This window comes from Leucoraja erinacea, chromosome 35, assembly GCF_028641065.1.
Source record: "Leucoraja erinacea ecotype New England chromosome 35, Leri_hhj_1, whole genome shotgun sequence".
NCBI lineage: Eukaryota > Metazoa > Chordata > Chondrichthyes > Rajiformes > Rajidae > Leucoraja > Leucoraja erinaceus.
The window spans coordinates 13,218,027-13,231,688 of record NC_073411.1 but is presented as its reverse complement, the minus strand read 5'-3'; the positions used below and the strand labels follow the sequence as shown (position 1 = coordinate 13,231,688).

At 50.9% G+C, this 13,662-nt stretch overlaps 1 protein-coding gene across 1 annotated transcript in view; it reads right to left on the bottom strand.

Annotated features, from left to right (window-relative positions):
• The window catches only part of LOC129713290 (E3 ubiquitin-protein ligase SH3RF1-like), a 29,752-nt gene extending 19,106 nt beyond the window's left edge, over positions 1-10,646 (bottom strand). The window contains 6 exon segments of the mRNA XM_055662241.1: positions 125-188; positions 834-982; positions 1,801-1,873; positions 3,433-3,627; positions 4,141-4,197; positions 10,450-10,646. Of these exon segments, the coding sequence (XP_055518216.1) occupies positions 125-188; positions 834-982; positions 1,801-1,873; positions 3,433-3,627; positions 4,141-4,152 (493 nt within the window). The 5' untranslated portion in view covers positions 4,153-4,197; positions 10,450-10,646.
• Between the last annotated feature and the right edge of the window lie 3,016 nt (positions 10,647-13,662).

The window sequence follows — 13,662 nt, the reverse complement described above, 5'->3', positions numbered from 1 at the left end:
CCACCTGTCCCATTCAACCACCTGTCCTCACCACACCATTCTCCCCCCCTGTCCTCACCACATCCACTCCCCCCCCACCCCCTCCCCACCTGTCCCCACACCTGTGGCCCAGGTGAGCAGTTACCTGTGAGTTTGTAGTGGATCTGGCTGAACATTTTCCTGTACCAGTCCCGCGGTTTGTCCACGCTCTGGCGGGGGGGGGGGGGGGGGGGGGGGGGGGGAGGGGGATTCAGAAAGCAACAGACAGCGAGGGGTAAGGGGGGGGGGGGGGAGGGTGCGGGAAAGAGGGACCAAGAAACGGTGAGTGCAAGGGGATAGAGAGATGGGAGAGATGAACATGGGGAGAGACATAGGGAGAGTTAGAACTCATGGTCCATCCTCACTCCATGACCCTTCCCCCACCCTCCCCTTCTCCCACATTTCACCCTCACCTGTAACCCAAGTAAAACTAAATTGAAGTAAAACACTGGTGAACCCACTACTTCCCCTCTGTTATCAGGCTTGTGACCAGTCCTTCCATAAGCTAGGGTACTGTCCGATTCACCTCTACCCCATTGTGGACATTGGACTTTGTCTGTGGAACTGATGCGTTACAATACTGAGAACTACACCCTGCACTCTGTATCTTCCCCTTTGCTCCACCTGTTGTACTGGAGTTTGACTTGGTTGTGTTAGTGTAAGTGTTAGTGCGTAACAAAGCTTTTCCCGGTACCTCGGTACACGTGACGTTAATAAACCTGGTGAGGGTCCGTGTTGTATGTCACCCGTGTCCTATGTCACCCGTGTCGTGTGTCACCCATGTTCTACATCACGCTAGCCATGCCACCACTCACCGGTCGGGAGGCGATGGGCATGCCTGCTTCATCCGTGGGCCCAGCCCCGTCATATTTCACCCAGATCCTCTCCAGCGTGGACGCCTTTGGCTTGACCACGGCCCCAGTGACCAGACCCGTGGGGGGCGAGGGGGGTGGGGTCTCTAGACCTCAATCAATCAATCAAAAGACTTTATTGTCATTCAAAAATACACCAATAAACAAGTCTGAACAAAATGTTGTTGCATCTGGCTCCGTGCAACATAAAAATAACTAAAGGATAAAATAGATAACAAGATACAATAGATAATAGTGGGGGCACACACACACACACACACACACACACACACACACACACACACACACACACACACACACACACACACACACACACACACACACACAGGCACACACACACACACACACACACACACACACACACACACACAGACACACACACACACACACACACACACACACACACACACACACACACACACACACACACACACACACACAGACACACACACACACACACACACACACACACAAACACACACACACACACGGAGAAGGCAGGAGAATGGAGTGGAGAGGAAACGATAGATCAGCCAATGATCACTGCAGGTAGCCCCGGCATTCCCTCTCTCTCTACCCCTCCCCCACCCAAGTTGCACCAGCTTCTTGTTCTCACCCAACAAACAGATAACAACGGCCTCTTTCCTTTCTCATCGTTACTTTTTTTGCGTCTTTCATTCACCGTTCTGTATCTCTCCACATTATCATCTATATCTCTCGTATCCCATATCCCTAACCGGTTTGAAGACGGGTCTCGACCCGAAACGTCACCCATTTCTTCTCTCGAGTGATGCTGCCTGTCCCGCTGAGTTACTCCGGCATCTTGTGTCTGTCTTCAGTGGTGGGTTGGCAGCTGATCAACACTGCGTGACCACTGTCCATCCCTAACCTTGACCAGACCGTCACCTACCTGTGGACACTCCATCCGTGACACACGAGGGCCCCCTCGCTCCCTCTCCTCCAACTCCATTCATCTCTGGAACCTGAGGGGACAAGGATTCATGGTACACCAGTCATTGAAGGTAGGCATGCAGGTGCAGCAGGCAGTAAAGAAAGCGAATGGTATGTTGGCTTTCATAGCAAGAGGATTTGAGTATAGGAGCAGGGAGGTTCTGCTGCAGTTGTATAGGGTCTTGGTGAGACCACACCTGGAGTATTGCATGCAGTTTTGGTCTCCAAATCTGAGGAAGATCATTATTGCCATAGAGGGAGTCAGAGAAGGTTCACCAGACTGATTCCTGTCAGGACTGTCTTATGAAGAAAGACTGGATAGACTTGGTTTATACTCTCTAGAATTTAGGAGATTGAGAGGGGATCTTATAGAAACTTACAAAATTCTTAAGGGGTTGGACAGGCTAGGTGCAGGAAGATTGTTCCTGATGTTGGGGAAGTCCAGGACAAGGGGTCACAGCTTAAGGATAAGGGGAAATCCTTTAAAACCGAGATGAGGAGAACTTTTTTCACACAGAGAGTGGTGAATCTCTGGAACTCTCTGCCACAGAGGGTAGTTGAGGCCAGTTCAATGGCTATATTTAAGAGGGAGTTAGATGTGGCCCTTGTGGCTAAGGGGAGCAGAGGGTTATGGAGAGAAGGCAGGTACGGGATACCGTTGGATGATCAGCCATGATCATATTGAATGGCGGTGCAGGCTCGAAGGGCCCGAATGGCCTACTCCTTTGTCTCTGGAACCTGAGGGGACAATGAGACGGTCATCATCAGAAGGTCACACATCGTGAAAACAGGCCCTTCGGCCCAACTTGCCCGTGCCGACCCACATGGCCCCATCTACACGAGTCCCACCTGCCCCCGTTTGGCCCATATCCCTCTAAACCTGTCCTATCCATGTACCTGCCCAAATGTCATTTAAATGCTGTTATAGTCCCTGCCTCAACTACCTCCTGTGGCAGCTCGTTCCATACACCCGTGTTAGAAAGTTCCTGTTAAATCTTACCCTTCTCACCTTAAAACTGTCCTCTGTTTTTTGATTCCCCTGCTCTGGGCAAAGAATAAGGGGTAGGCCATTTAGAACGGAGATGAGGAAAAACGTTTTCACTCAGAGAGTTGTGAATCTGTGGAATTCTCTGCCTCAGAAGGCAGTGGAGGCCGATTCTCTAGATGCTTTCAAGAGCGATTTAGATAGAGCTCTTAAAGATAGCGGAGTCAGGGGATATGGGGAGAAGGCAGGAACGGGGTACTGATTGTGGATGATCACCCATGGTCACATTGAATGGTGGTGCTGGCTCGAAGGGCCGAATGGCCTCTACTCCTGCACCTATTGTCTGTTGTCTATTCTTTCATCTTTACAATAAATAATTGTTAGTGTTGAGATTCACCTCATGTATTTGTCCACCTCTATAAGATCACCTCTCATACTCCTGCGCTCCGTTGGATAGTCCTAGCCTGCCCGACCTCTCCCTGTAGCTCAGGGCCTGTAGTCTTGACCATAGAGGGTGTGGCATGGACCTGTCGCTGACCACACAGCACTGGCACAGAGGGACAGAGTTCTTCCTCTGGCATCATGCCCAGTGCTTGGTGCACCTACCTGCAGACGTCCACTGCTGGAGCCAGTGGCCACGGTGAACTCCCTGGTCATCTCCGGCCAAGGCAGCCCATCGTGGGCGGGAGAGACCCCCGTCTCAGGATCCCGCTCGGGAGAAACTCGCTTCCGGAAGATTCCATTGGTTTGCTGTGCCAGCTGGACACTCGTATGCTTGGAAATCAGGAATATCGGAGCCTCCTGCCAACAGACCAAGTTCAAGAGAGTTTATTGTCATGTGTCCCTCATTGCCTTTGCTTCAGCACAACAGAACATAGGCATTGACTACAGAACAGATCATTGACTACAGAACAGATCAGTGTGTCCATATACCATTGTATAAATATATACACACATGAATAAATAAACTGATAAAGTGCAAATAACAGATAATGGGCTATTAATGTTCAGAGTTTTGTCCGAGCCAGGTTTAATAGCCTGATGGCTAATTTAGTTTTTCAGCACGGAAACAGGCCCTTCGGTCCACCGAGTCCATGCTGACCAGCGATCACCCCGTACACAAGAACTATCCTCCACACATGGGAGAATTTACAGAAGCCAATGAAGCCACAAACCCGCACGTCTTTGGGAGTGTGGGAGGGAACCCGGGTCTCTGGCGCTGTGAGGCAGCAGCTCTACCCGCTGCACCACCGTGCCGTCCAAATGTAGAGTTAGGGGGTGATACAGAGAGGGGGGACGGGAATGTTTGCCCACCTGTGCCTGCATGTTGTCCACTCCAATCCTCTCTGCCGGCTCCTTCCCACACACGGCCTGTAGATAGGGTGCAGTGGTCAGACAAATGCAGTCAGAGACATCTCCCCAACCCCCCCCCCCCCCCTCATTCCACCTCCAATCATCCCACCCCCCCCCCCATCATCCTAACATCTATCACATGCACATAGACACACACACACAGAAACATTGACACACAGAAACATTGACACACACACACACACAGAGAAACATGTTGTCACACACACACACACACAGCCGGCTCATTGACACACACACACACACAGAAATAGGGTGACAGTGGTCACACACACACAGAAACATTCACACACACAGAAACATTGACACCCACACACACACACAGAAACATTCACACACAGAAACATTGACACACACACACACACACAGAGAAACATTGACACACACACACACACAGAAACATTGACACACACACACACACAGAAACATTGACACACACACACACACACAGAAACATTCACACACACACACACACACACACACACACACACACACACACAGAAACATTGACACACACACACACACAGAAACATTGACACACACACACACACAGAAACATTCACACACACACGTCCATTCCTTCTCTCCAGAGATGCTGCCTGTCCCGCTGAGTTACTCCAGCACTCTGTGTTTATCTCCGGTGTAAATCAGCATCTGCAGTTCCTTCACACACACACACACAGAGTGTTTTTATCCTGACCATGAAAGTTTATAATGTTTTTATTGTGTTACTGGCTTAGCGAGCATGCTAATTATTACGGAAACCGGTCCGAATCAAGTTACTCATTCAGTTTAATCATTAATCTTCCTCCAGCTTTTTTCCCCGAAGAGGAATGTTTTCAGCATGGTGACAAACGTGGCTGGCGGGGAGAATGTTGCGGTGGTGTTTAACCTGGGTGGAAGCGAGATCATATTGAATGGCGGTGCAGGCTCGAAGGGCCGAATGGCCTACTCCTGCACCTATTTTCTATGTTTCTATGAGAGGAGTGTGGGGGTAACTCAGTGTGTGGGCACAGCCCCACTGTGGCAGCTGCTTCCCTACTAAAGCCCCAAGCCCCATCACAGGCTCATAAGCTCATAAGTGATAGGAGTAGAATTAGGCCATTCGGCCCATCAAGTCTACTCCACCATTCAATCACTGCTGATCTATCTCTCCCTCCTAACCCCATTCTCCTGCCTTCTCCCCGTAACCCCTGACACCCGCACTGATCAAAAATCTATCTATCTCTGCCTTAAAAATATCCACGGACTTGGCCTCCACAGTCTTCTGTGTGGAGTGGAGAGAGAAGGGGGCGTGGGGAGGGGGTTCCCACAGATTCACCACCCTCAGACTAAACAAATTCCTCCTCATCTCCTTCTGTGAGGTCCCCCCCCTCATTCTTCTAAACTCCAGCGAGTACAGGCCCAGTGCCGACAAACGCTCATCATATGTTAACCCACTCATTCCTGGGACCATTCTTGTAAACCCCTCTGGACCCTCTCCAGAGCCAGCACATCCTTCCTCAGATATGGGGCCCAAAATTGCTCACAATATTCCAAATGTGGCCTGACTGACCAGCGCCTTATAGAGCCTCAGCATTCCATCCCTGTTTTTGTATACAAGGCTTCTAGAAATAAATGCTAGCATTGAGTTTGCTTTCTTTACTACTGATTCGACTTGCCGATTAACTTTTTGGGAATCCTGCACCAGCTCCCAAGTCCCTTAGCACCTCCGATTTCTAGATTCTCTCCCCATTTAGAAAATAGTCTAAGCCTTTATTCCTACTATTAAAATGCACGGCTCCACACTTTGCTACACTATATTCCATCTGCCACTTCTCTGCCCACTCTCCCAACCTGTCCAAGTCCCTCTGCAGAGTCCCAGCTTTCTCTACACCACCTGCCCTTCCACCTATTTTCGTATCCTGGGAGTGGACCAAGGGCCTGTTTCCGCGCTGTATCTCTAAACTAAACTAAACTAAAGTGCGGCACTTTATCGAAGGCCTTCTGAAAATCCAAGTGAGCAACATTCACTGGCACTCAAATATAGACACAAAATACTGGAGTAACTCAGCGGGTCAGGCAGCATCTCTGGAGGAAATGGAGGTGCCATTTTGGATCTGGGTCTGAACTAATGTTCTCCAGAGACGCTGCCACTCACTAAAACTATCCTACACACACTAGGGACAATTTACATTTACACCAAGCCAATTAACCTACAAACCTGCAAGTCTTTGGAGTGTGGGAGGAAACCGAAGATCCCGGAGAAAACCCACGCAGGTCATGGGGAGAACGCACAAACTCCGTACAGACAGCACCCATAGTCGGGATCGAACCCGGGTCTCTGGCGCTGTGAGGCAGCAGCTCTACCCGCTGCGCCACCCTGCCACCCTTTGCTTGTGTGGTGTTGCAGATGAAGGGGTTAACAGCGAGCTGTGCAGGGTGGTCCCTGGGCAAGGAGACGGTCTGACTCATTCTGCCCGCTCATTATTGCACTCGGATTCCAAAGATCGGCTCCCTGTCATTCCCATTGGCAGCATCCGGGAATTGTGTACAGTTTTCCAAAAGGCCAGGATTAGTCATGCTTTTCCATAACACTGTGCCAATCCCCCCTCTCTCTCTCTCTCTCTCCCATTGCTGGGTGATTTCTCTTTCTTGGAGAACAATTCTGGGATACTGAGTAGGGAGGGGTATCGGCCTTCCACCGACTCCATCTGCACCTCACGCTGCCTCGGCAAGGCCAGCAGCATCATCGAGAACCAGTCGCACCCCCCATCTCTCCCGCACCCCCCCCGGCCATTCCCTCTCCCCCCCTCTCCCATCGGGCAAGAGATACAGAAGTGTGAAAACGCACACCTCCAGATTCAGGGACAGTTTCTTCCCGGCTGTTATCAGGCAACGGAACCATCCTCGTAAGGTCATGTGTGATAGGAGCAGAATTAGGCCATTCGGCCCATCAAGTCCACTCCACCATTCAATCATGGCTGATCTATCTCTCCCTCCTAACCCCATTCTCCTGCCTTCTCCCCATGACCCCTAACATCTGCTGACTGGTTAGCACGCAACAGAAGCTTTTCCCTGCACCTCGATACATGTGACAATAAACTAAACTGAGCTGAACACTGAGGGAGTGTTGCAGAAATCAAGGTTGTTTGGGTTGACTGAGTCAGTAGGTGTCTGTCCTGCGTTAGATATCAGTACAGTGAGCTCATACAGTGGGGCCAAAGACCACACTCCAAAGACGTACAGGTTTGTAGGTTCATTGTAGCTTCAGATGTGAGTGTAAATTGTCCCTAGTGTGTGTAGGATAGTGTTGGCATGCATGGATCGCTGGTCGGCACGGACTCGATGGGCAGAAGGGCCTGTTACAGAGAACGGTGGAGAACACAGCCAACATCGCCAGGCCGACTCCTGCAACTCCGGCCCAGAGCCGTCGCCACGACAACCGGCCTTTATGGCCAAGGTGAGAGTTTTTAACAACTTTGAACTTGAAGGGAAACGTGGCAACTCTTGTGTACAGGCTCAGGCTCATTACTATTCCTGAAGAAGGTAGACACAAAGTGCTGGAGTAACTCAGTGGGACAGGCAGCAGCAACTCTGGAGAGAAGGAATGGGTGACGTTTCGGGTCATAGAAACATAGAAACATAGACAATAGGTGCAGGAGGAGGCCATTCGGCCCTTCGAGCCAGCACCGCCATTCATTGTGATCATGGCTGATCGTCCACAATCAGTACCCCGTTCCTGCCTTCTCCCCATATCCCCTGACTCTGCTAGTTTTAAGAGCCCTATCTAGCCCTCTCTTGAAAGTATCCAGAGAACCTGCCTCCACCGCCCTCTGAGGCAGAGAATTCCACATACATAGGTTCAAGGTGAAGGGGAAAAGATTTAATGGGAATCTGAGGGGTAACTTTTCCACACAAAGGGTGGTGGGTATATGGAACAAGCTGCCAGAGGAGGTAGTTGAGGTAGGGACTATCCCAACATTTACGAAACAGTTATTTAAGAAGGAACTGCTAGAAAATCGAAGGTAGACAAAATTGCTGGAGAAACTGTGTCACCCCTCATCCTCCTATGGATGGGAAGGGAATGGAGGGTTATGGTCTGAGCGCAGGTATATGGGACTAGGGGAGATTATGTGTTCGGCACGGACTAGAAGGGTCGAGATGGCCTGTTTCCGTGCTGTAATTGTTATATGGTTATATGGTTATAAAACTCAGTGGGTGCAGCAACATCTATGGAGCGAAGGAAATAGGCAAAGTTTCGGGCCGAAACCCTCTTCAGACTGTTTAAGAAACAGTTAGACAGGTACATGGATAGGACAGGTTTGGAGAGATATGGACCAAATGCAGGCAGATGGGACTAGTGTAGCTGGGACATGTTGGCCAGTATGGGCGAGTTGGGCCGAAGGGCCTGTTTCCGGGCTGTATCACTCTATGAATCTTAGGATTAGGATTGTTCCCTGTAAATTAAACTTTAGCCTGTAGGCAGCATGGTTCCATGGGTCAGGATGTCAGCTCTCCTGCCTGGGCTGGTGCAGTTGTTGAGGGGTTAACCCTGTGGTCACAGTGAGTAGGATCTGTGTCCGCTCTCTTGGTGCCGAGCTGGAGTTTGGGGAATCAATGACTCACTCTCCCAGTTCCTGTTTCTGGTACAAAGTGAATCTCGGCCAAAGTCACAGAGGATCGGCCCCTGCCGGCTGCGAATGGTTATAGAGGGGAGTGTCTGAGCTGTCCCCCACCCACACCCACACCCACACACACACTGACAGCAACTGCAAGAGGCTAAGGAAGGGAGTTACGGACATATGATAGTTATTGAAGTAGCATCTTTGCTGACATGGGGAAATCTCTCTCTCTCTCTCCATCACCCTCTATATCTCTCATGTCCCTCTCCCCTCACTCTCAGACCCGACCCGAAACGTCACCCCTTCCTTCTCTCCAGAGACGCTGCCTGTCCCGCTGAGTTACTCCAGCACTTTGTGTCTATCTTCGGTTTAAACCAGCATCTGCAGTTCCTGACATCCTTCACAGCCTTTAAAGGGAGCAAGTGGTTCAGTATTTATACAACTGTGGAACCGCCACAGGTCACAGGGGCAGTGGTGTGTGGTGGTACACCTGCCTCACTGCTCGGGTGACCCAGGTTCAATCCCAGTTTCCCATGCTAACTGTGTGGAGTTTGCACGTTCTCCCTGTGACTGTTTGCGTTTTCCCTTGGCGCTCCGGTTTCATCCCACATCCCAACTGCTGTAAACCGAGGCATGTCTGTGGAATCTTAGACAGTTTGATGGGAGTGGGGAGAATGGGATTAGTGTGGCACTGATGTGAATGGCTGATAGTGGTTGGCAGCAGCTCAATGGGCCGAATGGTCTCTTTTGTTGCTGTATCACGTGGGCACATAAAACACACACACACACCCACACACACTCAGTGTCACACACACACACACAGCGTGACACACACACACGGTGACACACACACACAGTGCCACACACACACACAGTGTCACACACACACAAACACACAGTGTCACACACACACACACACACACACACACACAGTGTCACACACACACACACACACACACAGTGCCACACACACACACACAAACACAGTGTCACACACACACACACAGTGACACACACACACACACACGCACAGTCACACACACACACACACACACAGTGACACACACACACACACGTGACACACACACACAGTGTCACACACACACCACACACACACACACACACACACACTGTCACACACACACACACAAACACAGTGTCACACACACACACACACAGGGAGTCTCACACACACACACACACAGCGTCACACACACACACACAGACACACACACAGTGTCACACACACACACACACAAACACACAGTGCACACACACACACACACAGTGTCACACACAGTGTCACACACAAACACACAGTGTCACACAAACACACAAACACACAGTGTCACACACACACACACACACACACACACACAGTCACACACACACAGTGACACACACACACACACACACACACAGTCACACACACGCACACACACACAGTGACACACACACACACACAGTGTGACACGCACACACACACACAGTGTGACACGCACACACACAGTCACTGTTTACTGACAGCAGAGGCTCCTGGACTCAGTGGACAGGCAGATCTGCCAAACACATTCCTTCACAAACCATCAGTGGAAAATATAAAAACATTTCCTTTGGGCCCCGAATCTTGGATAAAAGATTAACTTACAGTGTTCCTGGCGAGGTGACAGTCAAGCTGTGTTGTACAGTCCCTGCTCGCTTCTCCAAACCTCTGTCTCCTGCTCCCTCCAACTGCCCGCCCGGGTGAAGTCCGATGCTCAAGTTCAGCTCTTCACTGGATCGCCAGTCTGCCACTCACCAAGGTCACTTGGCAACAGGGCGTGTGTGTGAATGGCAGCGGGAGAGGGGGGGGAGGGAGGGAGAGAGGGGAGAGAGAGATAGAGAGGGAGAGAGGGGGAGAAGGAGAGAGGGGGAGAGAGGGAGGGAGAGAGAGGGAGGGAGGGAGAGAGGGAGGGAGGGAGAGAGAGGGAGGAGAGGGAGAGAGAGGGAGAGAGAAGGAGGGAGAGAGAGAGAGAGAGAGAGAGAGAGAGGGAGAGAGAGAGAGAGAGAGAGGGAGAGAGGGAGAGAGGGGGAGAGGGAGGGAGAGGGAGAGGGAGAGAGGGAGAGAGGGAGAGGGAGAGAGAGAAAGAGGGAGAGAGAGAGAGAGAGAGGGAGAGAGGGGGAGAGAGAGAGAGAGAGAGAGAGAGAGAGAGAGAGAGAGGAGAGAGAGAAGGGGAGGGAGAGAGGAAGAGAGAGAGAGAGGGAGGGGGGAGAGGGAGGAGGGAGGGAGAGAGGGAGGGAAAGAGGGAGGGAGAGAAGAAGAGAGAGAGAGGGAGAGGGGGAGATAGAGAGGGAGGGAGCGATGGAGAAGGGAGGGAGAGAGAAGGGGAGCGGGGAGGGAGAGGGTAGCACCCTCTGCAGCCACTACACACTCGGTGGGCGAGAGAACACAGTGGCCCGTGGTGTTACTCGCATGCTCTGGCAGCGGGCAGTGAGCTGGGCTTTAACTCACTCTGTGCCTCAGCTCACCGGCTGCTCCGGGAATCTCCCGCCCTCCTCACTCCCGGTCACTTCACGACCCTCTCCCACGGGGCACGAAGACCCCCCGCCCGCCCAAAACCGCCTGAAGAAGGGTCTCGACCCGAAACGTGACCCGTTCCTTCTCTCCAGAGACGCTGCCCGAGTAACTCCAGCACTTTGTGCCGGTCTTCAGTGTACAGCAGCACATGCAGTTCCTTGTCTACTATCTACCTCATTGGTGACTCTCGGACTATCCTTGGTCGGACATTGCTGGCTTTACCTTGCACTAAACATTATCCCCTCATCATGTATCTATAACGCTGTAAAGGGCTGGATTATAATCACGTATTGTCTTTCATCTCACCACTGCCATCAGGAAGAAGGTACAGGAGCCTGAAAACTGTAACATCCAGGTTCAGGAACAGCACCTTCCCCACAGCCATCAGGCTATTAAACACTACAACATATAAGCTCGGAGCTCTGAACTGCAGCGTAGGTTCACCAGGTTAATTCCCGGGATGGCGGGACTGTTATATGCTGAGAGAATGGAGCGGCTGGGCTTGTACACTCTGGAGTTTAGAAGGATGAGAGGGTATCTTATTGAAACATATAAGATTATTAATGGGGTTGGACACGCTAGAGGCAGGAAACATGTTCCCGGTGTTGGGGGAGTCCAGAGCCAGGGGTCACAGCAAGAGTAAGGGGTAAGCCATTTAGAACGGAGATGAGGACAAACTTTTTCACACAGAGGGCTGTGAATCTGTGGAGGCCGATTCTCTGGATGTTTTCAAGAGAGAGCTAGATAGGGCTCTTACAGAGCGGGGATATGGGGAGATGGCAGGGACGGGGTACTGATTGTGGATGATCAGCCATGATCACATTGAATGGCGGTGCTGGCTGGAAGGGCCGAATGGCCTCTACTCCTGCACCTATTGTCTATGTTTCTCGGGGCTCCATCTACACTGGGTACACGTGCCTGCGTTTGCCCCGCGTCTCTCAACCTTTTCTACCCACGAGGCGAATCGGAATGAGTTTTAAATGTTGTGGGCGGTGTTGTAATGTCGAGAGGGAATGGAGTTGTTTGAGTATCTCCACCCACGGCCCTGTCGCTAGAGTCAGCCCCGTCACTGCCCCCCTCCCACCCCAGTCGCCCTCTTGTCACCCACGCTCGCTCCTCGGCAAATGCTTCAACTTTGATATAAATCATATTCCCAACTTGAACGAGAACTCCCTCTTGAAACATTAGCAGCGGTGAACCGCAGCCTCGAGGGCTGGGATGGGCACTGTGAGGGGGGGGGCTTCAGGCCACCGATGTCCCCTCCCCAAACAGCAACAAGGCAGGGAGCTGAGTGAGGAACACACCCAGTCACCAGCATCATTCTAGCTGTGACCAAAGATCTTAGAGCAGAGCTCGGCTCTAAGATCTTTGGCTGTGACTCTGACACTTTGAAGGGACTGATTGTCTCCGGACTGGCTGAGCGGAACAGGGACCCAGTGTCCCAGCACTAACTGTGTGTGTGTGTGTGTGTGTACAACAGGGACTGGCTGTCCCTGAAACTACTGACTATTAAACAGAACAGAGTGGCCCAGCACTGACTCTCTGTGTGCGTGAAACAGAGGCTCCGTTTACCACCATTGAATGTGTGTGTGTGTGTGTGTGAGTGTGAGTGTGAATGTGTGTGTGTGTGAAATGTGTGTGTGAGTGTGTGTGTGTGTGAGAGTGTGTGAGTGTGAATGTGTGTGAGTGTGTGTGTGTATCTGTATGCGTGAGTGTGTGTGTGTGTGAATGTGTGTGTGTGTGTGTGAATGTGTGTGTGTGTGTGAATGTGTGTGAGTGTGAATGTGTGTGAGTGTGTGTGTGTGAATGTGTGTGTGCGTGTGTGAATGTGTGTGCGTGTGTGTGTGTGTGTGTGTGTGTGTGAATGTGTGTGTGTGTGTGTGTGTGTGTGTGTGTGTGTGTGTGTGTGTGTGTGTGTGTGAATGTGTGCGAATGTGTGTGTATGTGTGTGTGTGTATGTGTTTCCAAGTGTACGCAAACAGCAATAGGCAGTGAGGCCAAATGTAGGATCCTTACAGAGTTGGGAGAATTAATAATGTGAAATAAGGTGCGGAGAGGAGTTAAATTCCTTGAGTCTGCCTTCACACAAGATACATCTTCCATCAACCACTACCTCCATAACCTCCAATCTACTAGAGAATGAACGGTTCAGTTCAATAAAACGAGAACCTTTAAAAAAATTAGTATTAGCAAAGAAATAGCACGAGAAGTGATTAGTTTAGAGATACAGTGTTTAAGAAGGAACTGCAGATGCTGGAAAAATCGAAGGTAGACAAAAATGCTGGAGAAACTCAGCGGGTGAGG